At 45.3% G+C, this 27,069-nt stretch overlaps 3 protein-coding genes across 3 annotated transcripts in view; 1 reads left to right on the top strand and 2 right to left on the bottom strand.

Moving 5' to 3' along the window:
- Positions 1 to 11,641, bottom strand: part of LOC8025599 (cullin-3) — a 33,560-nt gene extending 21,919 nt beyond the window's left edge. The window contains exons 1-2 of the mRNA XM_029971945.4: positions 11,065 to 11,641; positions 1,359 to 1,556 (exon numbers count right to left, since the gene is read on the bottom strand). Coding sequence (XP_029827805.1) covers positions 1,359 to 1,556; positions 11,065 to 11,112 — 246 coding nt within the window. The 5' untranslated portion in view covers positions 11,113 to 11,641. The remainder of the gene's footprint in view (positions 1 to 1,358; positions 1,557 to 11,064) is intronic.
- A 173-nt stretch (positions 11,642 to 11,814) lies between these two features.
- LOC8025600 (probable tRNA(His) guanylyltransferase) lies at positions 11,815 to 13,192 on the top strand. The gene has a single exon (XM_029971941.4). It carries the CDS (start codon positions 11,975 to 11,977, stop codon positions 12,863 to 12,865), a length of 891 nt encoding a protein of 296 aa, XP_029827801.2. The 5' UTR covers positions 11,815 to 11,974; the 3' UTR covers positions 12,866 to 13,192.
- A 661-nt stretch (positions 13,193 to 13,853) lies between these two features.
- Positions 13,854 to 27,069, bottom strand: part of LOC8025601 (bifunctional coenzyme A synthase) — a 37,239-nt gene continuing 24,023 nt past the window's right edge. Inside the window, exons 6-9 of the mRNA XM_042293808.1 lie at positions 24,988 to 25,072; positions 22,422 to 22,519; positions 18,692 to 18,838; positions 13,854 to 14,415 (exon numbers count right to left, since the gene is read on the bottom strand). Coding sequence (XP_042149742.1) covers positions 14,341 to 14,415; positions 18,692 to 18,838; positions 22,422 to 22,519; positions 24,988 to 25,072 — 405 coding nt within the window. The 3' untranslated portion in view covers positions 13,854 to 14,340. The remainder of the gene's footprint in view (positions 14,416 to 18,691; positions 18,839 to 22,421; positions 22,520 to 24,987; positions 25,073 to 27,069) is intronic.

Genomic DNA, 27,069 nt, shown 5'->3' with positions numbered 1-27,069 from the left:
GGCGCTACAAACCTCTGCGCTCTCTCGCCATATTAATTTTTGTTTGAGAAAGCCTGATTTTGTTTAAAACCAAAAGAGATAAAGCTTATTTGTAAGTTATGTTTTTGGAGATCAATACAGGATGGCCAGTGCTTGAATATAGTGACCAATTGCACGCATAACAAAGAGTCACAGTACAAGAAATTGTGTTTATAAAACAACTACTAACCGCACACTTGAACTAGTGCACGTAAGTTGGGTAGCCAAAAGCAGAATCCTCCATTTTGTGTGATTGTAAAGTTTGCTTATTCTAGCGGGCGCCAGACTTCGCCCAGTGGCCAAACTCTCCCATTATACAGGGCTCTGCTCTTCCCTGAACTCGTGCAAAACATTACGAGGCACTTGAGGAAGGAACGTTTTTCCCCTTGTTGAATGCATGAACTACTTTTACAGGTCCAGCTATAAGAAACGATCGTACAAATTAAAGTCCCTTTTCCTCTTTTAAAAACCTGCTCTTAAAAAAAAACAATGTGTGACGCATTTACACAGTTACAGCTGTGTTGCTTATTTAACGATATGACGATGATGATCGATTGACACTGCGCCAATCGTGCGTCATACGGCGATCCAACACTGAAATGGTGTTGCGTTGACTTAGCATCGATACACTGATGAATAAATGATTTTAAGGTCATGATGTGTTTTCGCACCAAATTTAGCGGGGAAACTAAATTGGTGCATAGGTCACGTGAAGTAAATTTTTCAGCTAAATTTAGCGGGGAACCAGAACTTGTCTTTGGACCCTGTAACACCAGGTCACGTGGCATCAATTTTACCGCCAAGTTTTTATGGGGAAACTGAATTGGCGGGTCGGTCCCACGACGTCAACTTTTCCACTAAAGCGGATAAACTGAATTGGTGCATACGTCACGTGACAACAATTTTTCCGGTGAATTTAGCGGGGAACCTGAATTTGTCTGTAGGTCCCGTGACGCGAGGTCACGTAAGCTCACGCTCATGCTGTCTAAAAACCAGGGAACAGGCCACTAACAGCTGTTGCTGTAAAAAGAAAAGCAAAACATATTGAAACACTCAGCAAATGCCTGGCCGACTTCGGTATACCAGTGTAACCCTGTTGTATACTCCCCTTTACTTTACGATGGACTGCAGAGGACGCTACGAATGGCTTGTAGCGTCCGCTGCAGTCCATTGCAAGATGAAACAGAGTGTAGAGCGTTGCAGGTATCCGCAGCAGTGCTCCAGGCCGTGGGAACGACCTACCGTCAGCCGAAACCGTCAGATGTTGCCGCATACCCCCCGCTCACCCTATCAGCTGTCTTCCAGTGAAGAGCAAAAAGAATGGAGAGCAGGGAACCCACCTTGCTCACTAGATGCTCTGTCACCACTTCCCTCAGTCCCGTGTAGAGTCTCTCCCCGTGCTTGTGGAGCACCATGGTGTAGGCATTCCGGTACAGCTCCTCAAAGCTCAGTCCGCTGTTGTTTTTCTTCTGGATCTCTTGGATGGCATTACGCAGCAGGCCCCAGATGTTCTGAACATACTTCTCGTCCATCGACATCTGGGGGAGGGGGACGAGCCAGAAAAAAACGACAAGTTACGACAAGCCGGACCGGTTCAACTAGAACACTCTACACCAGTTAAAACTACACTGCCGAACATTAGAAAAAAAAGAAAGAAAAGAAATTCTGTGAGTATGAAATGGTGAGTTGGGCCACCTGGTTCATGAAGACTCCTTCAGATATTTGCATAGGGATCGGTTTTGAGCGCGTTAACGCACTGCAGCTCGGGGTATGTCGAGTGAAGGGTCGTACTACAGACCCCAGGGACCTTCGGTTTGATCCCACCCCTGTCCGTTTCGATTCGGATGAGCACATAGTAGCGGCGTACTGTAGATGCACGTTACATACCCCGGGCTAGGAGCCGTTTCTTTGACTGGCAAAAGTTCCCGTCTATGGCGGGGACTCCAGGCGCCTGTTGGAGCCGATTGACTTTCCGCTGTCTAAACATACACGCAACACAATTTTTTAGATATTTGCATTTCGAGTGTGAGTGACTGCCTTACGGGCGCTTACGATATTTGCAACTCCCGCCGGCCACTTGCCCTATCACAGACGAACGAAGAACCAGAGGAGCGGGGACAGCGGCGGAGACAATGGCAGGGACTCTTGGCCTTTCTGCTGCTGTTCTGGTCGGCGTGTTCGAGCATCATGCAGTTTTCATTGAAAAAGCGAGCGCATTAAATAGGGTTTGTTGTGGTCCACTTAGCAATAGTGTTTCACAAAGGGACCGGGATGTCTCATTTCATCAGACGGTTTTAAGGGATTGCATACGATGCGGACTTCAAGTTCTGCAGTCGCAATCACAATCTTTGCTCAATGTGATGGCAAAAGATTCCTCTAGTAGTGCAAAGTTCTTGTGTACGATCTACGAAAAGTCATTCTTTCCAGAGGGTTTATGGGAGAACTGCTCTCTCAACGGTGCATCGAGTGATAGATATCGGGAATCGGTTCACATTTTATGCACTGAAAGGCCGTGACAAGGTACATGACAGTTTGTTCCGCACACTTCCAAAAGACAGCCTATGCATACCTGCAGTCAACTAGTTACAAAGGCACATAAAGAAATGCTCGTAGCATTTTGAAGCCCGCCTGTGTGCCGATCGTGAGTTGTTAGAATGGACAGTTTCGGCGAGACAGGTTGCGATGATGCGAATAATACAGTATACGGATGGTAGTACACAGCATATCTGAATATTTATCTTGGCAAAGCAATAAATATAACCCCAAAAACTGCCAATGGCATTATTACGCATTTCTTCAATAGCATAACCACAGGCTACTGTAGCACGCCAACGCTCCTGGCGCGTGCTCTGAAAACCATACTTCAAAGGTGCAGCACGTAGGTCGCGATGCTTCACCTGCGGTTATGCTATGCTAAATCTATTTATTAGTAACCAAGGTGCACGTTGATCACGTGTTGCATTGCACTAAAACTGCGACAGTGTGTACTCATCCGTGGACCTCTGACGACAGAGAGAAGTCAATACTGTGAATGATGCTCTACCGGAGCTTGACGTTCCCCCCACGTGGCTCACGTTTTAGAGCACTGGTGACCAGGCACAGTGCAAACACTGCAATATTTTCAGAAAACACAAAAATATTTTCCCGCATACAATGATGTGACCGACGCCCAAAACACGCTTGCCCTCGAGCAAGCCTCACAAGTTGTAAACCGTTTCCGCAACCTAAAAAAAAACTTGCTTTGCTAACGCACGTAAACATCTCCCGTCATCTGTGATATGCTCCTGCCTTGATTTGTGGCCAAATAAATTAATTTAAGCACACGGTCCAGTGTCAGCGAACAGGCGCATGGAAAGTCTACCCTACCCCTACACCTACCCCTACCCCTACCCCTATCCCTATCCCTATCCCTACCCCTACCCCTACCCCTACCCCTACCCTTCCCCTCCCCCCCCCCCCCCCCCCCTCCTGTCTCTTCCGCCACCTTGGAACTACTTTCCCACCATCTATAGGGTGCTGGAGTTGCGAATAGCTTACGATGAGATAACACAAGGGTACAATTTCGAAATCTGTTATGCAATGTCCTTTCATGACGGGTTTGGAATAATTGTGACGACGTTATGAGCGACCATTTCTCGTAGACGGTGCTTGGATTTGAGCTTGGAAATATTTCAAAACCTTCGGTCTGGTTCAGAAAGTACACAGACCGGAAGTAGGACACTGCTAACTGATAGATGGTATCGGCATGTTTTCCGTTGTAAGGAGCCCAAAGCGGTTGTAATGCAATCGTTACCTCAAACATAAATGTGTGAACCAGCCTCTAGTTGGAAGCAATTCCCACAAAATATCATGCTGACAGAGAGGACATGACATTGCATAGTGCCAAAGATGTTTAGGGATACCTTCAGTTCTAGAAAATGATTTTGGTAACTTAGTGCCTTCTGGTGGCTTTCCTAAGGCCAATGTCACAAATAAACCATAAAAGAAAAGAACTGAAAAAGGTTTCAGTCAAGTTAAAATGTGTTTTTTTTTGTAAACAAGATGTTAGATAATTACACTTTTTTCAAAAACTGTAGAAGGGACCCCTTGGTAATAAAGGGTTAGTCACCGATCAGGTTGGCATCATTATATATAAAAGGAAAAAAAATTAAAGAGAAAAAAAAAAAGAAACATGATTGTGGTATGTACATAATCAAAATGTAAAACCAACTGAAAAGAGAGAGAAGAAAAGGCAGAAAGTCAAGGAAAAAAGAAATGGCAGTTAGGCTGTGTGGTAGGGAGTTCTTGTGCAGGTATGGCTTGTTTAAAGATATAGAATTATAACTTGGCAGTTAGGCTGCGTGGTAGAGAGTTCCACATTTTAGTAGCAATGTAAATGATGGTGAATGCGCCATAATTAGTTTGTATGTATGGTACAGACAGTGACGCTTGGGAATGTGAACGTAGAGGATACGTGACATCTTCATGAGTAAAACTAACTAAAGAGAATGTTATCCGATTGGTGATGAACTTAAAGGGGCACTGACACCCCAAAGGTCGTATTCTTTTTTATTGTCTAAAACGATGCAAGTTGTGGTCATAAACACGCAAAAAAAACCGCATCGCAAAAAAAAATTTTCTTCCGCGCGCGCGCGCCTCTTTATTTTTGGCGTTTATATTTCCCGCGCTCACCTCCTTGCTTCTTTTGATCGGTGACGTCAAAAATCAGGAAATTTAGAAGCTTTGTAGGCGACCTTTCTATAACATTTAATAACGGCAATCGTAAAACATGTTTTTTAACGCAATTGCGAACGCACTACGGCCTTTCTTTTTGAAATACCGAAAATAAGATTTCGGTGTGATGTCGCTTCCTGGATTTGTATGCTCCCTCGGAAAACTTGGCGGCGCTCGAGCAGAGGATTATCGGCGAGTCGGGGACGAAACCGGTTTTCTTCCCGCGCCGGCACCCTTCTATCCCTTCTATCCCGCCTGCTCGCCTCCTCCTCGCTTCGGGCCGCGGTAGCAACGGCGCTTAGCTTCACAGCGTGGAGCGGAGGTCCGAAAGAAAGTCAAGTCGCAGGAGACCGCAAAATTAGACTCACTGCACTGGCGCGGATCGCGCGAGAACTTCAAATTCGGCATTTGGAAATTGTTTTTTTAATTCAGAAATACTGAATTCCCAAGTTTCAAATTTTGAGGGTAATGTCCAGGCATCGTTTTCAATCGTTTCGGATAGTAAAATAAAATATGATTTTGATGTGTCAGTGCCCCTTTAAATGTTAATAATGCTATACAATAATCGAGGCATTTATGAACTGTTAAAATGTTGAGGAAGCAGTATGCAAATTGAGCACTTTCGCGCCTATTAACAAATAACACTGCTCATAGTGTTGTGTTGTAGTGCCCCGTAGTGCAAGGGTGAACACAATTCTCGTTGCTAAAACTACAAAAAAAAAAAAAAGTTGCGGTTTGGCCACAACGGTGTGGACAAACTTCGGCTCTTCACTGGTCCAAGTGCAGCTCTTCCAGCACCCTGAAGAGCGAACCCCTCCCCTCCCCTCCTGCCCTTGCCTTCCCTGCAAGATCAAAATAGTTATAGAATGCGCGTTTTCAGAGGCTATGCCTCGTGCCACTACACTCCTGTAAGGTGCGCCTCTTAACATTAAAGGCAGTGAACCGAAAACTGTGTGCAACCCCGTTGGACAAACAGCTAAAGGAGCTATTCAGGACTACGACAACATCATTCCAGCCGAACTTCGATGTGCTTGTTTCCCAAATCGGGATGCACAATATATGAATGCAACAACAATGAAGAATTGGTTTTTGAGTCTGAAGGGAATTCGGAGTGGCCACCAACTAATATTTAAGAAAAAATCAAGAACAAAATCTTGCCTCATCTCTTGTTATTGCGGCTCGTCACTTAGAGTTGCTCTTTTTTATGGCTCTTTGCATACATTTGTCAGGGCCAACCCTGAACTAAGACAGAAAATTTCAACATTATTTCCGTTTAATCGGCACATTTACACAGTGGTTTCCTATGGGCCGATAGCAGGCATTGTTGCTCTACCATCCTCCTTTGCTGCACCCACAACATCAACTTACATGGACAAGGTAGGTGAAGAAGATTTCAATTCAAGTGCAATTTGGGAGAGATACTAACCCCTTATTCTCAAAGTAATCATTCAAAAGTTGTCAGAGGTTCCAGCCATAAAAGGGTGGGGTCTTGTCGGTACGAGAGCAGCAGCTGAACTAAAAGGTCAGCTGACCTTTTAGTTCAGCTGACCTTTTAGTTTAGGGAGTGCGTTCCTCTTTATAGCTTAAAGGGGCCCTGCAATCATATTTAAGCGTCTACCTTTTTTGCGGTTTCCACGTCTCTTGGGGTTTGGGCAAGCCAGCGGGCACGGAGAGAGTAACTAAATATCAGTACGTCATATTTTAACCGCACAACGCGGAAACCTCCTCCACCTACGGGGGCGACCCGCGGTGCCGAAAGCGTGCATTATGTGACGTCTTAGATCCCGGGCTTACTAGTGGTTAGAGCCGCTGAAAGCTGCTTTTTCGTCGAAATACAAAATATGAGCAGCGCAAACCGTTTCCATTATTTATAAAAGTAGTTTTTGTTCACTATTTTCGATCAGAAAAGAAACAAATGCAGTTTAGAAAGTACAGAAACAAGAAATGACCTGTCGACATACTCGCCACCAAGCGGTAAAAAAGGCGGCGAGGTCCCGGGTTCGATACCCGGACCAGGCGGATTTTTTCGGTCGCTCACCAGTCACCTAGCTGTGTTTGGAGATTTATGTTTGTCCTTTGTCCCTCTTGTTCCCCTTCTCCAGGGATTACTTTCGGCATACTAGAAAGGGATAGTGGGATCAGGCACCAATGAACGGCGAGCGCGGAAAGGTCCCGGATCTATGCGACGGCGCTGTGATCGTACGGACTGGAGGATTTGACCGGTTCCGAGCATTCCCAAAACCTTTGGCGAGCAGCTTTGGCTGGCGGTTTGGCCTTTTGGCGTTATGGCAGCGCGAAGGGGCTCCTATTCTGATCTGATCTTTACCCTGTGTTTGCTGTCGTTTGTGGCCAATAAAGTGTCATGCCGAATTAGTGTTTAATCGCGCAGCAAATGCAATGCGAGCCACCCTGGCTGCCCGCTTTATACAGCCTAGCCAGAATATGCTTTAGTAACGCCCTCTTGAGCCGTCGACACGGAGAGCGGCAGCCGTGACCGCTCGCTGAGCTCACTACCCCTTCTCTAGTTCACGGCCACTCAAGCAACCAAGGATGTCATGAAGGAGGATATTTTTTGCTTGTTTTTGTAATTTTAATTTGCCTATAACTTTTAAAATACAGTGAAATTCGAGAGAATTCGAAAAGAAAAGTTTCGTTAAGTTACTACGTTCAGTGCACTCAGGTTTGGTGCAAATTAAAAACCAGTAAAAAAGTCCTTGCAGGGCCCCTTTAATTTAGAGAGTCTACATTTTTGAAACTAAAAAGTGGATTGTACTCACTTGTACAAACGAACGAAGTGAGAGCTACATACACAATTCTTGAAAGAAAATTTACATGTTCAAATGGCAGGTTCATCAAACTACTAGTTTGAGCAACCATACTGTCACCGCTAAGAGTTTTGCAATTCAAGTTGTTTCCTGGGCCCGTTTGCTCGAAGCCGGTTCACTTTAACCACGATAAAAAGTTAATTGGATATACATCCGAGGGGGAATTTTAGGTCATTTGACTGGTAGAGTAAGAAGGATGGCGGGGAAACATGGCGGTGCCCCTGTGAGAGAGCGTCGCTCGCTTTGGAACTAATATGTTGTAGTAGCTGCAATAACGGGTGCGTTAGTCAGCAATTAATGGTTTTGGAGGCTTTCGCTTTGCCTTACCTCACTTAAATCGCAAAGCGCGAGCAATGACCTCGCTGCACTTTTTTTAGATAGTCTTTCGATTGTGGCCATTCCTCAGCCTAAATGAATGCGGTGATTGTAGGCATGGCAACGTCTTTGGAATATTTGAGTGGATTGCCTCAACTCAATTGGCCAAATATTGATAGCACGCAGAAGCAGACAGCGTCCCAATAGACCTTATGCTAAATCTCCCAAGCAACGAGGTGCATGCTACGAGTATAGTTACATGCGCTGCACATGCTGGCATCTGTAGAAGTAGCTGTTCAAAAGCAAAAGACTAAAACAAATTTTATCTTGCACGTGTGTTCACCAAAGCCTTATGTTCATTTGATTTGAATCTTTTATACGGGGAAGGATAGTGCGTGCAAAGCATAGAATTACTCTTTCAGCCTTCCCCTCGATGCTTAGATAATTTAGTAATAGGTATATTTTCACTGAAATCAAATTTTTTTTACCTTATTAAAAATAAATGGGATGCTGTCGCAAAATATTGATTGGGTAGCCTTCTGACACCATTTATAAATCGCCAGGCAAAAAATTAATTTTTTTTTTTTGGGGGGGGGGGGGGGGGGGGGGGAAGGGGGGGGTGTTAGTGTCCCTTTAAGTATTGGATCCTAATTTATTTCTGAAATGTCAAGCTTAAATTTATATTTTTTTAACAACAAATGTTTTATTATTTTTACGTTTTTTATATGGCTTTCTGTTTCAACACAGGAATATTGAAAGGTGATCATTTATAGCATAGCATCCCGGCTTTAATTGGATGAGGCAGCATGTTCATAATAAAAAGGTAGATCATTGTTTCACTACGCATGTGATTCTAGTAGGAGATTTAATATCACTGACACATCCATTTGTTTCAATTAAAATATTCATTGCACATTTGGACATCTTTCAGCATATAAATATTAAAACCACCACCCAAGATTGAGTCATAATGATTCTCATTAACGTGTAAATACCGCTCACAAAACAAACAAAAAAAGTCTTCAGTATGGTCATCTTGAAGTCGGTAAAGCACACTTATGACAGTGTTATCTGTTTTTACAGAAAGCACTTCATAGTCCTGGGTGATACCACAGAAGTCTTCTCCAAGTTCACATTTTACTGATTTATTAAGAATAAAACACACAAATCCCCCACAACGAGACAGACACGCAGTTTAAACAGTAACTGGAGAAGCAGCCATGCCCAGAGAATGCCCTTCATATATGCACAAGCAGCCAATAAAATTTCACTTCCCTGAACATTTTTGTTTCATAGAGATTACTTAGAGATCACAAAACAATCATGTGACTTTCCCTATGATGAACACATTAGCTTTTCTTCCCATATATTCTATTGTTCTTTTTTTTTTAATTGAGCCCCTTGAACATTTTCTTAGAGATCACAAAACAATCATGTGGCATTCCTTATGATGTACACACATCAGCTTTTTGTCCCATATATTCCATTGTTCTTTTTTTTTTTAATTGAGCAGGATTTATTTTTTTAGTTTTCAAGTGTTTTTTTAGAGAAAGACTATAGAACTACTTCTGCCGGCAGTTTTCATAACCATCCTACATCTAGACTGGTAATGCACGGAGACGAAGATATGCCCATGCTCTTCAAGAACTGTACTAAAAAGTACAGGTCCTCGTAGAGTATCAGTAATGTTTGCCCGTATGTGATTTATTTATTTATTTATTGTGTCTACCAACAACCATATGGTACAGCATGGTGATGAATTAAGATTACAGTCCACTCTTGGGCTTGAAATTGAACGGCCGAAATGATAGCTTTTGATCAATTTGTTCGACGTGCCAATGTGCTCGCGAAAAACTACACAACATGTGTACTCCAATTCACACATAGTGTACAATGCCGTCACAGGTACCGGAGAGAGTGAGTGGCTATTAGCGTCCGACTTGTGTGACAATGCGTGCAAATGACGAAATACTGGTAGATCAAGCCACACACTTGCGACCGCAGTTTTTACAGGAACGAAAAAATGTCCCAACATTTCATGCAATCTGAAACCACAATTTTTAACACGAGAAGTTACAAAGTTGCAACTGTTGCAGACTTCGTTCAATGATAGGCAAGAAGTCATGTCAATCAGCACAGATAGCTCAACTAAACCCAAAAATGGTTCTGATTTAGGTAGTGACTAGCAAGATAAACCAGATGCTTTTCGGCAAACCTCAGAAAATGATGCATGCATTCATTTTTTTTTAGAATACATAAAGCATTGTTGTGCCACAAAGTCTTTGAGACACATAAAACTCTTCCAGAGTAATCAAGTTGTGAACACTTGTTTACATGTTTACCTAATTAGAGAAATGAGGTGAAAATACCCAGTAGAGTGATATGTGCCTTACTCGGGTAACGTACGAAGTGTTGTCGTAAAGTGGCTAATTAATGGTTGAAATGTATACAACTGTTACCGAATAATTAAGTACTGAACACTTGTTTACACCTGCCCATGTAGACATTCTCGGAATATTCCAAACGTCCTCGATCTTTTTCGAAGCGTTGAAGTCGGACGCTCGACTATTACAAATGCACAGCAATCCCAGACACATTCAGGCAAGGCACAAATAACGCTTCGCGAAAGTGCATACATGGACATGATTTACTGACGTCCGACATCATTTATTCACTTCACGGATCTTTAAACATCTTGGACACCAATACGATGGTAATACCAAATTCATGAGGTCCTTTTTTTTTTCTCTCGTTTACTCACAAGATTGAGGCGAAGTGAAACTATAAAACAAAAATGGCAAACAACGAAATAATGCACAGCGTCTCGAGCATCCCTTTCGAAGACAGGCGACGTCAAATGCAGTAGTTGGGGCGGTTACTACCCATTTCAAGTGTAGCAGTGTTACGTGGTGTACACATTAACTACCGTCTATTATCAAATGTTTCTGGCACTGTATCCCCTCCCGACAGACACATTCCATCTTTAGACGAGTCCCCTCAAAACTGCAGGACCTTTGTGGAATTTCAAAAGTACCTCAGCGAACCAAACGTTCGCTAGTTCGTAGCGGCGTCGATCAAAAGCGAGGATTGCGTGCCCATCGAAAACGCCCGGATTAAAGAGCCCGCAGTTTTCTTCTGCAAATCCCAGTTAGGCCTAGGTTCCGACGGGACGAAAGCAGAGATTGGTACTCACGGGAAACGCTCGGATACGCATTTTGGTGTCCTTCTTCGCGGGTTTCATGCTTGTCGTGCGTTCAGGACACGGCGTGAACTCAGATGAGCGCACACATTCACGGAGAAAGCCCTAGGCGACCTTTCGAATGTAATTCCTTGCCACCGACATCAGTAAACAACTGTTCTGGCAGGCCTAGCCAGGCTAGCACTCGCGCATTGTAGTAGCCCCTATGCTAAATATCCCCCACTGCCGTGACCGACTTTGAACTTGCTTTGCTAGTGTTGCGCTTTACAAAGGATTTGCAGCGATGACATAAACAACAACAACAAAAAAAGAGAAACCAGCCAAAATTTAGCTGCTAAGGTATTGACTATTTCGGTAGTTCTGAAATTTCGGAGTTTGCAAAAGTTCCGCAAAAAAAGCGTCCCTGATACGTGAAGTGAAACTGATTTCCCTACTTCATGGGACTTCAATTTGTTCTAAACAAAGAAATAATTATACCGCATAAAGTTTTCTGAAAAGTCGCGTAGACTTACGCAAAATCGAAATAAATCTGACTGCAGGCTTTCTACTCAAGTTACCATTTCAAGCTTTCAGATAAGCCGCACCAGATGTCGATAAAGTATTAACAATAACTAAAGCAGATAAATAAATTCACAATAAATAAATTATTACAAGTCAATAAATATAAATGACAAACATGTTGTGTATTTTCGTTTTTCGCTTAAAAAATTGTTACGCTGAATTTGGCCGTACGGAGTTAGTTGCACAAAACTTTGGGCGGCGGCTGCTGCTGCGTTGATGCGGTTGATGCTAGAGCACTATAGTTGATGCGATGTTTTGCTTGCGTGGCCGATCGGATAGTATTACTGGTATTACTCATTGTTCAAACAGTTGAACATTTTCGCATAATGTCATAACGCACACTATGCGAACACACGTCTGCGTTCTGATAAAGCGCACATCGAAGCCTCTGTATTCCGCGCGAAACTTACTTGCAGTCAAGCTCGCCACCTGGCCGCACGTGCCGAAGATGGCCAAAAGCAAGTTCGAGTACGTCCGGCAGTTCGAACAAGACGACAGGTGCCTCCCGAACTGCTGGCTCGTCGTCCGCGTCGACGGCAAAGCCTTCCACCGCTTCTCCGACGCGCATAACTTCGAGAAACCCAACGACAAGCGCGCGCTCGACCTGATGTCGCGCTGTGCCGAGCGCGTGATGGACGAGTTCAAAGACATCTGCCTCTCGTACGGCCAGAGCGACGAGTACAGCTTCGTGTTCCGAAAAGACTCGCTCGTGTACAACCGACGAGCGAGCAAACTGATGACTAGCGTGTCTAGCTTGTTCACCTCCGCGTACGTCTTCCACTGGCCCGAATACTTCCCGGACTCGATGCGCTACCCGCCGTCCTTCGACGGCCGTGTCGTGCTGTACCCCAGCGACAAGAACCTCGTGGACTACTTGAGCTGGCGGCAGGCGGACTGCCACATCAACAACCTCTACAACACGGTGTTCTGGTCCCTGGTTCAGAGCGGCGGGCTCTCGCCCAAGCAGGCCGAGGAGAGGCTTCGAGGGACGCTGTCTTCCGACAAGAACGAGATACTGTTCCAGGAGTTCGGAATCAACTACAACAACCTGTCGCCGCTCTATCGGAAGGGCACGGTCATCGTTCGGGAGCCAGTGCCCGACGAGACAGCACCGGCCGAAGGCGGCAAGAAGCCCGGGAAGCAGAAGTGCACAAAGTTGACCTCTATGCATGTGGACATGATCCAGAAAGACTTCTGGTATAAGTATCCGTTCCTGCTCGACGATGTATCCTAACGGCAACACGCGACAATATTTTTAACAAGACTCGTTGTATGGCTAGTTCGTGCATATGACGCCGAGGACATTTATAAACATGAAGGAGACATGCTTGTCAGTGTCCTCTCCTCCATATTTGTATTTGTTTGCAGTTACAAAGTTCCTGAGCACAATATTTTTAATCAGGCTACGGTCCTGCACTCCTATCTTGTATATGGCACAACACTGATAAAGCGAACAGGCGATTGCCGGTTTTGGATTTGCATCTTAAAATCGATAGACTGTTACAAAAACCACTAATGCGGTGAAAAGCACCGATTTAGGGCAGTAAACTAAGTGGTAAAATTTGATGTTCGCCAACACCCCTTCAAAGTATGATGCGCAAAAGCGCCAATGTCGGTGTTGCGTAGTGCACAGTACTTGCCAAACTCGTGCAGAGCATGCAAACTCAGTCTTATCTAACGGCAGCACTCCTGGCGGCAGCCGAAAAACTGCTCTACAATGTAGCTATCAATGGAACAGCCTGAACGAGGGAAGCTGCTTGCTGAAGGTCGAAATCACGCCTGCACCATAGACGCTGCAGCGATTTTGCTAAACGGGCACTCTACACTTCTCGCCAACCCCCTTATGCAAAGGTGGATATGTGACTACTTGAATTGTCAGTGGTTGGATGGCTCAAGCAGCGGGCATTTCCAGTTTCTAGTGAATGGTCGAGGCATTTAATAACTGATTACTTCGGCATTCACTTATGCCCCACAGTGTGAGGCGGTGGCAAAAATGCGTTGCTTAGAAGGAAAAATTGCTGCGTTGTCCGCCAAGCAGCCACAACTTCCACCTTGAGCAAGCGACCTCCCCTGCTCAGGTTGTTCCATCAGGTGCTAAGTTGTGGAGCAGTTCTTCGGCTGCTGCAAGAATGGAGCTCCAGTAAGATCACAGTCCGCATGTTCCATATAACTTTTGGTGAGCACTGTACACCTGGGATTTGAATAAAAGGGACACACACTTCTTCATGAAGAACAGCACCAATAAGATTTATTCCACACTGGAAATGTGCTACATTATAGACCTCTGACAACTTCATTAAACAAAATATAAGATGCATTGTAGAATACCGAGCGCTGGAATGAAGTGCATAGCTCAAAGCTTTTTTTGTTACATTCAGGTGTAACTGCTCAAGAGAACTAACGAGCATTAACCTAGTTTAAAGAGACGCGCAACACGAACAGGAGGCAAGGTGCTTAACAATCACCCACGACCATAAATACGTTTGTAACCATTCCGAGTATGCTGCACCATAGCAGGAAGCTGTTAATGGCTTAAAACTATGCAATGAATTCCTAGTTAGTATCACAGAACTGCGGCATGCCCTGCCTTGTGCCCAAGCGAGGCTTGGACAAAAATACGATTTCTACTATATGATTCTCTCCAACCAGTGACGCCCATGGAATATACCTCTTGCAACGATTACAAAACAACATAGTGGTACCCCCCTTCTACGAGGCAACAGTGTAAGAGGGTGGTGGCTTGTCTCCGAGGTACAGCTGGAGCTCGTTCCACGCTTTTGCTACCTGCAGAGAGAATGAACAAACAGCTTAGACATACACAATTTAACATAAATTTCCTCGGCTGTCCCTGCCCCCCGGCAAAGCGTTTTTACAGTTTAAGCGCTTTTTTAGCAGGTCTCAACTGTGCACTGACACGCAATCATGAGCCCAACACTCTCCATTATGCACATTATAGTTTACCTGGCCAGTAGGCTCTTTACTACTTAATTGTATCAATGCCGAGACCAGAAAAGGGGTTCCTCAATGTCAAAACACTTGAGAAACTGGGGACGCACCATACCTAGGTGCAAGGGGTAGTGGCAGCGCGGGAACTGCAGGACAGATCATTTATCTGAGCTCCCAGCCGCCAACACAGAGTGTAGCCCCTACACCTCAGGCTGCCAAAAAGTGTCGCTGCACTGTCGGCAACGGCAATATGTCCACTATTTTGAAATGTAAGTCAGTGAGACCGACGCTACTCAACGGCGGAAGCGTAATGAAAAGTCTGGAGCCAGGGAGAGAATGATGGGCAGTGTGCACAAAATCATTCAGCCCATGGAAATGCATGACAAAACAAGTTTCATAAGCAACTGGTGCATGTTTGGACAATTTCCCCATAGCTTGTGAACAGAGCCAAAGCATCTACTTTCCTGCAGAGCATACAGACAGCCAATCATTGTGGTTAATGGAATGAGCTAAGTGGATGAAGAAGCAAATGCGCCTGTTTTCAGGCAAAAAAATTGTTAGCCCAAAGCACGATGAATTTAGCACGAACAAGCGATCACCGGTCATCCCAGTTTAATGCAAAAGCATTAACTGTAGCCGGCATTGTCTGTAGCAGCGAAACGGCACCTTATTTCCCATTGGCTGCGACGCGTCATCAATGCTAAGGAGCCAGCCGAACTCCTGGTAGCGCAGCGGGAGGGGGGAATGCGAGCATGCATTGGCCTGACATTAAGCCTATCACTACACTTTGAGGTCTAACGTCCTGTAAGCGCAGCCGTTTGACGTGAGAGGGGGACGCAGGGATGCGTAGGCCTGAGTTTAGGCCTAACGTTACACTTTGAGGTCTAACGTCGTCAACCGGCACCCGCAGCTAGGGCGGCGATGATGATGATGAGGGGACACGTGATTTCAGGACGCACCGCGCCGAGTTTTGCATTCCCGCCGCTGCCTCACCAAGCGGCGCAGCAGTCACCAGCAAGCCACGGCAATCTGCGCGGCACAGCAGTCACCAGCAAGCCATGGCAGGGAGCTTGGCTTCGGGCCAAGCTCCCTGCCGGCGCTGCGGCCACTTCTGCGGCTCGGTGCTGAGAATGCTTTTGCATTTACAACTCGTAAGAAGTGCTTAGGTGTCCTGAATTTCTTTTTTCTCTTACAACTGAATGATTGCCGTCAAAATTACCTGCGTGATGAAATATGCTAATCCGAGCCACCATCTCTGGCAATAAACATCAATGCCCCGTTGAAGCAAAATGCAAAAAAGTGCCAATGCCTCGTTTGTGCCAACTAAAGCTAACGCTCCAGTGTCTGGTACAATTCATATTTTTGAGAAGAAATGCTTCCTGAGCCTTGTCATTCGCGCTGCCCGTTCTCTGCATTTTAAGGATCGGCGATCCACTTGCTCCTCAAGAAAGTTGACGGGTAAGCCTCGTGTAGGCAGCACACCTGTTATTGAGGTAAATGTCCATAGCCCCAACATAAGATGTACACAGTCACGCCAACAGAGATGCAATACAGACGGAGGTAGTGCGATCACGATCACAGTTAGCTGCTCCAAAAACAAGACGAGCCCTTTTTTACTTCGGGCTTTTAATGAGCAGCCCACCGCATTACGGAATTGTGGGAATTTTCGAAGCTGTGAAAGGGAGGTTTTGCCACTCCTCCAAGTTCCTCACCCAGTGTATGTGTTGTAAAATACCGAGCATCCACCCATGCCACAATAAGCGCACACCCCTCAATTTTGTAACTTTTGGAAGATACACGAAGGACACATCTTTACGCACAGCTGACCCAAGGAGGGCCCATTCCCCAGTTTTACAAGATTATCTCCAAATTTTGCACTGGCACTCGCTGCACATTTTACAGTAGATCGGGAAAAAAAGAAAAAGCTATAGGGGGCATTAAGGCAATTTAATTTTGGAGTATGGTAAGGATAGCTACGTTCAGACGCCTTGGTCGGCTAGTGTAGAAAAGGCATACAGCTCACACGGTTCCTCGTGTAACATTACACGAACGTGGAGGTGCACGGGTGTTGCGCAAGCGATCTACCGGAGCTGGCGCACCCGTGCAGACGCGGCAGACGACCCATACTTCACTGCAGTGATGTGATTGGCCTAAGCCATTTTGGACCACCTTTCGGAGCAGCCAAAATAGTGTTTCGGAGCAGAAAAAGTGGCCTTTGGAGCAGCCAGAACAGTGTTTCGGAGCAGCAAAAGTGGCTCTTGGAGCAGATATTCTTAGAAAAATAAAACAAATTGGTTTTATGTGCTGGACATACGAAAGACACTTTGTGTTGTGTTGTCATGTTACATAATGCTTTCTAAGAAAAAGGGGGTGTACACGGGTACTCCTCTTGTCCCATATGTAATTCCCCAAAACTACATTTTGTCGTTCTGTCCACTGACGTCGAGCTGGCGATACCAACTTTTACGAGCGGCTTGATAGTCGACCGATACAACTTATTGAAATAGCTAATGTGCTCATTAAAGGCTATATTAAGACAATCAAGGTTTTTTCGGCCCAGCTGCAAAACCTCAGTAAATTTTTTTTTTTTTAGTCTTTGATACGCACATTAGCTATTTAGTACGTTATATCCAACAGCTATCAAGCTGCTCGTAAAAGTTGGTATTGCCAGCTCGACGTCAGTGGACAGAACGACAAAATGTTTTGGGGAGTTACATATGGGACAAGGGGAGTACCCGTGTACACCTCCTTTTTTTTACAGTGGTGACGGAACTAGCAGCTTATGTTTTTACTGCTGAGACATCCTAAAAGTATACAGTGCTGTGGGCGTTGCCGAACAATTATGAAAAAAAACGCTTTCGTTTTACTGGTTGCCGACGTGACAAATTTTCGTCTAAAGTAAACAAACGAAGAAAAAAAAAATGGATTGAAAGCATTCCGGCTGGTGCCTCTGTCGTGCAATCATGTTTGCGTGCACGTGAGGGCAACTTCGGCAGGCTTGCAGTTGCACGTGCTTCGGCGCGCGAGCGGACACAACGGCTGTTCGATTTAAACCGTCGCCAACTGGTTCCCAAAATTGTATGCAAAATGTAGTAACTGTCCAGCAAACGACAAAAAACAGACCAGCGGCGTGTGCTTGCCAGGCTGGCAGGCGAGGTACAAGCTTAACACAAACAAAAAAATAACCTGAGCGCATCGATGCAAGACATCGAGAGCGAAAAGTTCTTGGAGCGCTTTGTGCAACGACTGAACTCGATACAAACAAGTGCGCTGCGAGTGTTCAGCGTGCAGACATTACCTTCTTTGCTTTAGCTCACTTCTCTTCATCAACTTTCTTTCACGCTAGATTTTTCACGCACCGGGGTCCCTCTCAAAGAAAGTCCGCTGAGAGAAACCTAGATAATCAATACTTTGACATAGCAATCTTTGAGTTAAAGAGGGATTTTTGTAGTAGTGTATGAATTAAACAAGAGCAGGGATGTTGATGGACATGTAGTGCAGGTATATATGCTTTAGTTTAGAAAGCGCCAGATCTGCAGCGACGTGGGGACGGCAACACCCGACGTTGCGCGACCAGGGTGACTGGCAGGCAGGGACCAAATACAGTTTTGTCATGGCCGTTGCTTTCAGGAGCGAAGGCTTCAGCTCACAAAGTAACTCCTGCAGCACAAAAACATGGTTTCGTTTCACAGCACGACGGCATGGCTGGTGCCATGAATGCTAGCATCGGAGCGTCCGCACACGCCCGTGTCTATCGTTACAAAAATTTAAAAAATTGCGCTAGACGAGATCCACGAGCGCGTGAAACTTGAGAAGGCGGGAAGAACCATGCAAGACCGGATGAATGATTGAAGCTGGGTACTCTGTGTCGGGCGGCCACTTGCGCCACCTAGCTCACGCATGCTCAATTACGGTACTCAATTTAGTTTCGGCTTTGAAAGGCGGCCTGAATTGGTCCTTTGGCGCAGGCTTGGCGCAGATTACCCATATTGTGGCAAAATGTAGCAGGATGTAACAGGGTTAGCCCCTTGGCGCAGTTTGGCACAATTGGCGCACCAATCACATCACTGCACTGTCGGGTGTGCCAGCGACGAGGAAGAGAGGAAGACCCCACCTGCTGCTCTGTGACGTCGTACTCCCAGAGGGAGCTGAAGACGACGTTGGCCATGGCCACTTGTTCTTTGTTGGGTTTCTGGGACCGGATACGTCGAAGCGACTGCTCCTCGTTCAGGCCGTCCCGAGCCATGAGCCGTTTTATTGCCTGCATCGAAACGGGCACGAATTGTCGTACCACAAACAACAAAAAGAAGGGGTGCCAAGGACGACTCGGCCACACTTATGGCCGCTTCAGACATTTGCGTTTCGAGCGTGATCGAGTCTTTTTAGTTCTTCATTTGTTTTCTTCGATATATTGCTAACTCTCAGTCGGGAGCAGAGGCAGCTGTGAGCGATACACGGGATGTGGGACACACAGAAAACACCTTGGAATATAAAATTACAGAGATGTGTATAATGGAAATGCAAAAACAGGGATATCGTAATCGGGGATTTCCCTAGACCCCGCCTAGGGGGGGTTGAGACCCCCCCCCCCTTAGTTTTCCTAAACACCTGCCCTTAAATCCAAAAAAAAAAAAAAAAAAAAAATTTTTTTTTTTTTTCAGATTGAGTAGAAAACACCACTTCTCAGGTGTATATATAGAGAAAGGGAAACATACATTACGGGTATGAGCATTTGGTTAATAGACGTCTGTAATTTAGCTAGTGGACTAAATAAGAAACAGTTTTATATTTTATCTAGCCTCGCCTCGCATTGCCTCCCCTCTCCTCTCTCTCTCTCTCTCTCTTTCTCTCTCTCTCTCTCTCTCTCTCTCTCTCTCTCTCTCTCTCTCTCTCTCTCTCTCCCCCCCCCCCCCCCACGCCATTGGGACACCCCCCCCCTTGATTAGAATCCTAGGGAAACCCCTGATAGTAATACAAATTTAGCACAGTGCAACGAAGAACACATACTTACGCTCGGTGCACTCTGCTTGCTTTTACCCAATCCGCAAATATTATTACACTTTTTACGCACTCGACTGTACTCGCACGCAAATGTGCCAACCAGCCTTTGGGACGCGGATGGGCAGAAATCAAATTTAATGTCACGCGTTGTAAAAAAAAAATATTAGTTGCAAAGTCTGGAAGATGGTTTAATGTCTATGTGGCGAGAGCTAACTGGAGTTTGATGCCCCGCTGCTCACCCCAAAACTGCCACTCTCGACAATGAGTGTGCTGACCAGGCTGTGAAAATGATAGTTGCAAAATGTTTGGCCATTGAAGGGTTGTCCGAACAAGACACTTCAGGAATGCACGAAGCGACACTTCTACGCCACAGTGCGATGATCCGCCTCCTTCCGTACTTTTGTTGTTTTGTTTTTTGGCCGGAAGAAAAGGGGGGGGGGGGGAGCTTTTTTTCAGCCAAGGTATGCTCGTGTTCTTCATGAAGGCCTAGAGCACACGCATCACGTGGGTCTGAAGAGTCGCTCGCATGCTCTGTTGACTGTCAGTCAATCGCTCGAGGCCTCCGCTGCTCTTCGAGACCCAAAAACGAGAAGGGGAAGGACACGAGGGTGCAGCAGAATGGATGGACAGGCACCGACGTCAAGGAAAAGCGGAGGAGGTGAGGATGAGAGCCGCAACTTTTGACCGGTGCATGTTAAAACGGAAGACGGACGGCCGAACTTCAACTTTTGCTTCGTGTGGTAGAGAAGTGTGGCTTCACGCGCTCTGAAGTATCCTCTTTGGATGCCCCTTGAGGCACCCCGCCCCAGGAATTGCTAGGGCACATCGTCGACATCTGTTCATCCCCCGGTCAAGCACAATTTTTTTCCTTGCTATAAGCAATATGTAACTTTCCGTACCACTGGACAAAGTGGTGATTTTTGAGAGATGAACGAAACATCTTTTATTTTCGAAACTAGCCAGCATATGGTGAATTATAATTAAAATTCATTGCTTTCAATTTATTTTTTTTTTTTTTAGTTTGGTGGTTTTTGTTTTTGGGGGTTCATTTTTTCCTAAAAATTCTGTGTTTTTCGTGTAAACTGGTTAAGTTATAACCAATTTATACAAAAACATCATATCATTAGAAAAAAATACTTCCCCCCCCCCCCCCAAAAAAAAATACCCCCAATACAAAAAAAGAAGAAAAAAAAATTTAACACACGGAACCCCAATTATGATATATCAAAATGTAGCCGATAAGCTGATTTTTTAAAGAAAAAGGAATGTCTGCACTGATGTCTGAGAAAAGTTTGTCAAATATAAATGCTGATTGGAATTCATGCATAAATAAGAACAAAAAGTCAAAACATTTTTTGCTCAACCCTAAATATAGACGCTTTCAACGCGCGCCAGATCGAGCCGCCATAGCCGACCTTCTCTTGTCTTACCGAGATGCCTAGCCACTGAAGCGGGCGTTGTCGAGCCTCCACAAAGGCCTTGGCTGGGGAGGAGGACGCAGTAGAATCTAAAATGGCAATAACCTGCCCTGCTGTGGTAATGATGAAGTGAAGCGAACGGAATAATCGGGGACAAAAACTGAAGGTCGGTTATGGCGGCGCCCATGCCCAGCTGCCTGAAAGAGTCTATACAATGTGTGCCCCATTTGCACCATTACCACTTCTGTCAGTTAGAAAACTCTAGCTAATGCCCCCCCCCCCCTTTTTTTTGTCTGTTGGCAAGTGTGCTTTTGTGGTGTCATTGCATACCGAGACGGTGTTGGATGCGGACACGCACGAGTCCTCTAGAACACTTTTGTTTTTGCAAAAGACCTGAGGTTGTCTCAGCACTGCCTTAACTTCTCATCTGCTGGAGTTTCTAAGGCTTGCATCACACGTAAAATATGTACCCTAGCTCAGAACAGCCTAGAAAGCTAGAAAGATGCTCTTTAACGTGCACCTGTTGATATTCTGCACCTTGGAGATGAAACGTTGCTGTTGGAGCTCGAATCAAACAATCCAACATCATCCACAGTCCTCGCTGCTGCTGTCTTAAAAAAACAAAAAAAACAAGCAGCAAGACCAGTTAAGTCATGCGATTAAGGCTATTTTTGCAGCGGTCCCCAATGTCATCAAGATGACAAGAGCCACTGCCGCAGGAGATTTATTTCTCATGGGTCACCAGCTCGGGAGAAAGTGCAAAACGAAATCGAAATCAAAGCTGTAGTTCCTCAACTGTTCATGAGATGGCGCAACGTAGTATTGCGCGCCAAATTAAAGTTTTGGCGGCTCGAGGAATCTGTTGATTACGAGCGATCGATCGCCAATGGCCGTGGAAAAGAGCGAAAGGGATTTGACCCCTGTATAACATACTCTAAGGTCGTGCAGCTTCAGGTGGTATTCTTGTGGGGAATACGTCCAAGCCTCAGAGCCCGACATGCCCCAGGACTGAAAGACCCTCTTACTGTTCTAATTCTGTCCGCGGCTATTGCTGCAATAAAGTTGGGCTTCCCAATGCAAACAATCTGCAATTCTGTGCGGAATGTATATTTCATTCAGTCATTAATTTACTCTGCATCAAGGGCCTGCTAAGGGCATTACATGAGGGGAAAAAGGGAAGGACCATTTATAGTATGCGAGAAATAAATACGCCGAAACAAATACATTCGGAACAGTTCAGCAAATTATTGGCAACCCGCTGAAAGGTTTGCATGAAATCTGGCATAACTTCGAAAATTTCTGGGCACACATACAATCAAGTCCAAAACCTGCCTAGAGCACGCTTAGCCCGTGCTCCAGTCGTGCTCAAGTGTGCAGCGTGGCTCGAGACAAATTTGACCGCCAGGGGAGATGCCGCTGACTCACTTCTTTCTCTGGAATGATGCTCAGCCAGACTTGGTGGCACTTGTGATCCCAGCCAGCTTCCAAAAGTAGGGCAGCCTCCAGAACCACAACCTTGACACCTAGGATAAAAAAAAGAAAAAAAGAAAGAAAAATACTTGGGCTGCACAGAGACAGACACCTCTAGCGATAGCCTGTTTGTAGCGGCTAATCTTTCAGAAGCAGATAAGGCATGCTACTCCGGTGTCGATAGATATCCACAATTGACGAGACAACCTTACCCCTGTTCGAATCGGTGTCTCAACAAGCAGTTCAGCCAAGCTCTAAGCGTACCTTAATGAAACATTTTATTTCCTTTGTGCCCTGCCCCATGCATATAAAAAAGGGTACCAAGAAAATTTACCTTTGCCTAAAAAATCTCCTATATGTTGCAAAAAAACTGCATTTATTTATATACACCAACTCATGTTTACAAACAAACCGGAGCGCCCGGAGCGCCCCTAGCGGACACCAATGGCGCCGCGCATGCGCGCTGGGGGTGTGGGCAAGAAGCTCGCCGTCGCCCATAAACAAACCATTGAAATGCAATGTTGTCGGCGTCGGTGTAAGCCCCACGCCCTTTTTGGCGTTGAAATTGTTGATTCTACGTCCTCCTAACGATGTCTGACTACTTGAGCGGCGTCAGCGAAATTACCAAGGCTCGCTACACCGCAAAACTTCGCGTGAATCATCTGACACGCGGCGATTCATACCGCATGGACGCCACAGAATGTAAGCTAAAACCTGATTCACATGATGAGATTTCGCTTGCAATTTTCAGTAGCGACGTCGCTCGGACTGTAAAAGCGTGAACCGTAGCTGAGATGTCGACGTCAATACTGAAAATCGCAAGCAGAATCTAACCAAGTGAATCAGGCATAACAAATCGTTGATGGCCACTGGTAACAATGATCAACATCTCCTTGTATCTACTGTTTACGTCCAGCCTGCTTACCAACCTTCAAACTTAAGTCTTTTGAGGCCTGCACTTACTTCTTATCGCAAGTACCGGGCCCATGTTTGATCTACGGGCCGGTGTACTCTGAAAGAGCAGACGACAAGCAGAAACGTTTGAAAGAGCAGACGACAGTTCGAACAATCAGGCAGCCGTTTGAACTTGAAGACGCACTGAACGTAGTCCGCTGGTGGTGCGTGCAACTTGACGATTTTCCAGCGCTCATTTTGGAACAAAACAAATAAATCTGATGGCCAAAAGTATCCGTAAATTCAACCCAAAATGCTTCCCGCCCAAGCAATCGTGGTCCGACGGCGTCTGGTTTTCCCTTTTCACGGCACATATCCACGTTCTCGGACGAACCGAGCGCATGAAAACTGACCTTCAAATCTTTCTCTACACTTTTGGTACAGCCCCAGTCGCAGCATTTTGACGAAAAGGCAGGTTTTTGTCTGGTTCCTTTCAAAACATCGCAGGAATACACGCCTCACATGGGCACTTCGGCCCACAGCCCCGGACCGGAAGTGCGTACGATGCCCCACCACCGCGGCGTGACGTAACAAAGATGAGTTCGTGTATATTTACTGAATATACCCTTAGGGCTTGAAGGCATTACAGTGGGGGAGAGCAGGTACAAAAAATGGGTAGTAAAAGAGCAACAAATGAACAATATATATCAATAAACAAACAACCAAACGGGTGATAAATCATTGCAAAAATAATCATAGTGAAACAATTTCAGAACAGGTTACAGAAAACTCCATGAACAGGCCTCGCATGTCAGACATTGCTCTTGTGAAAACCGAAACCAACCGACATGAAGTGAACATTACCAGCATACCTGCCATGTTTAAAGAAACCAAATCCGAGGGATTTTTACTGGGGAGGGGGGCATGTAGCTGTTTTTTTCTTTTCAAAAACAAAGATTGACAATTTACATGCAGACAACTTCATTACACTTGTATTGCACTTCTCATGCTAGTGAGGTACAGCTGGGCCTCGCTATATCATTGCTGCAGTCTGCCGTGACGGCAAAAACTAATTGCTTAAGTGCGGGGAGGGGGGGGGGTGGGGTTTTCCTGTCAACCGTACAACCTTACGAAATGGTCGAAATTCGGAAGTCTCCTGGATAATACGGGAGACTTACCAGCTATGCATTTGCATTTCTCTACTGCCACGTCCCTCATTTCGAAGTGGGTAAACCACTACCTTTAAGACAATGCCATTACAGTTCAGATAGCTGCCGTAAGATACCGGGAAAGCGCCCACTCAAAATTTAGAGATAATCGCGAGAAAAATGGGGGATGGGCGCTTGTCCGGTCATTAATTTTACATATCAATCTACTGTGCATATTTTCTCAGATCTTACAAATTTGGAAATGGGCACTTAGTGTGGAATGGGCGGGTGCGCGGTATTCTACAATAAATAAATCAACAGAATTTCCCATCGAGGCAAACACTCGTAATTTTTCTTCGCAGGAGAACCTGCTTTGGACGAGAGGGATGGAGGGTGCTGCGAAGGCAACGCCAAGGCTTTGCTATCGTTCAGAACAGTGGCCACAAAATAAAGAAAAAGGAACGTCGAAATCAGCTTACCATTTCGCGAATGTTCCTCCAGCTTTTGCTCGACCAAGAGCTCCACCTCTGGCCACACAATGCTGTTCAGCAGCAGCCTCTTTGCCTGCATGTAATAAAAAAACGGGGTTGATGAAACAGTTTAAATTACTAGAGAGAAGCTGCATTTCATCAAAATACCAAGCTGAGAACCATTTTTGATGATGTTTCACATTGGACCACCAGATGTGTTGCGTGCAGGGTTGCCGTGGCACGAGGAGACATCACGGTGTCACACAAGTCATGTCACAATGTCACGTTCCACCATGGCTTCACGTGGCGTCGCAGCGACGCCTACAAAAGCTCTTTCCTGCCATTTTCTTTTCGCCAGTGAATCAACGACCATTAAATGAAGCTCGTGTTGTACGTTTCTGTGGTTCATATGTTATACTAAAATATGCGGACGTTCCATGGGATCCGCATTACCAGTCACTTATTCACCAACTGGAAGGTGCTCAGAAAAAGACACTTCGATTTATTTATAATGCAAATGGCAAGGAAATGTCCATGACATCCTTGTGTGCATGTGGCGTAGCCAGGGGAGGGGCTTATGTCACCTTCCCCGAAATCCAGCCGAACCTATATGCCTTCATAAAAAACGCACCTAGGCCACCGCCATGTTGATGATGATGCAGTTGGTGCAACTCTCGCACCCCCTATAAGCTAGAAAGCTAGCTCAAAAAAGGTTCTCTCATCCCTAGCGCAGAGTATTTCTTGGAAAGCTGTATAATACACATATGCAGTTTGACTTCCCTCCCCTCCCCTCCCCTCCCCTCCCCTCCCCTCCCCTCTCCCCCCCCCCCCCCCCCCCCCCCCCCCGCCCCACGCCCTACCACAGACACAGATAAAGTCGTAGACATTCCTGGCTATGCCACTGCTTGTATGCCTCATCTATATACAGAAACATGATAAACTTATTCACGAGTTTTGCTGCGGATAAGACACTTTCTAATAATGTAAACAATTTAATTTTTGCGAAGACCTGATTTCGCAAATTTCGATACTTGTATAATATCCCAGAAAATACGTCCCAGAAATATGTTTCCCTGTGGTTATAAATGCATAGCATATATCCTACACCGATTCGCAAAACTTCCGTGCCCACGAAATATTCCTAAAAACCACACTTGGCCGAATTCGCGAAATATTGAGGCAGCATAAATGGTGTCGTTTACAGTATACATTAATGTTTTCCTAGGCATCCGAGCTCGGAATGGTTTGCCTCATAGTGTAACAACCCATGATTTGTTTGCTACAAGCACTTTAGATACCAATATTTTAATTTCAAGTGACTAACCGTGATGTCAACTGATATTCCTTAAAAAAAAAAGAATGCCTGCATTTTGTACTGTGTATTTGAGCAAAATTGTATGTTCCTCTGCACCTTGGCCAACAAAACTTGGTTGGCAGGATGCTTCAAATAAAAAGATGTAGCCAAAAGTGCTGTGTAGATAGTGGTTAAAGGGGTATTCACACGAGGGAGAAATCCCGAGAATTTCTCCCCGGCGTGCGTGCATCACGAGACGAAAACGCGAGACTTTTGCACATCGCAAAGCCTGACGTTTTCGTCGCAGGATGCGCGTGCCGTGGAAAAATCTCCGGGATTTCTCCCTCGTGAGAATACCACTTTAAGAGCAATAGCATTTCACACCACCTTGTACAACGTAAATGTTTTCACATTAAACTGCCTAGGCACTGCTGTGGAAATTCTGGGAATATTTTTCATTATCCATAAAGTCCTCCATCACACTGAAAACCAACTCACATAATATTTAACTGTGTACATGCTTGCCACAGACGGGCGTCCCTCAACCAACCAACAACTTTTGCTGTAGCATTAAAACAATTAAAATGTTTTGCTCAATGTATATAAACAGAATAGGACCAATATAGATAACAGAAAGAATAAAACAGAAAGGAGGAAACACAGACGAGTACATGAACTTGTCTGTGTTTTGTTCTCTCTATGTTTTATTCCTTTCTGTTTACTAATATACTTTACCAACACGCACGCTCGTTAGGAATATAATAAGACCCTCGACAATTGTATTTGGCATTCAGAAG

The sequence above is a fragment of the Ixodes scapularis genome, unplaced genomic scaffold (assembly GCF_016920785.2).
Source record: "Ixodes scapularis isolate PalLabHiFi unplaced genomic scaffold, ASM1692078v2 PGA_scaffold5__190_contigs__length_132052651, whole genome shotgun sequence".
Taxonomy (NCBI): Eukaryota; Metazoa; Arthropoda; class Arachnida; order Ixodida; family Ixodidae; genus Ixodes; species Ixodes scapularis.
The sequence above is the reverse complement of the archived record's forward strand: the minus strand, read 5'-3'. Positions and strand labels throughout refer to the sequence as shown.

What these genes read in the sequence shown, in the direction of transcription:
- LOC8025600 (XM_029971941.4), top strand. Translation starts at nt 11,975, where the DNA reads ATGCGAACACACGTCTGCGTTCTGATAAAGCGCACATCGAAGCCTCTG.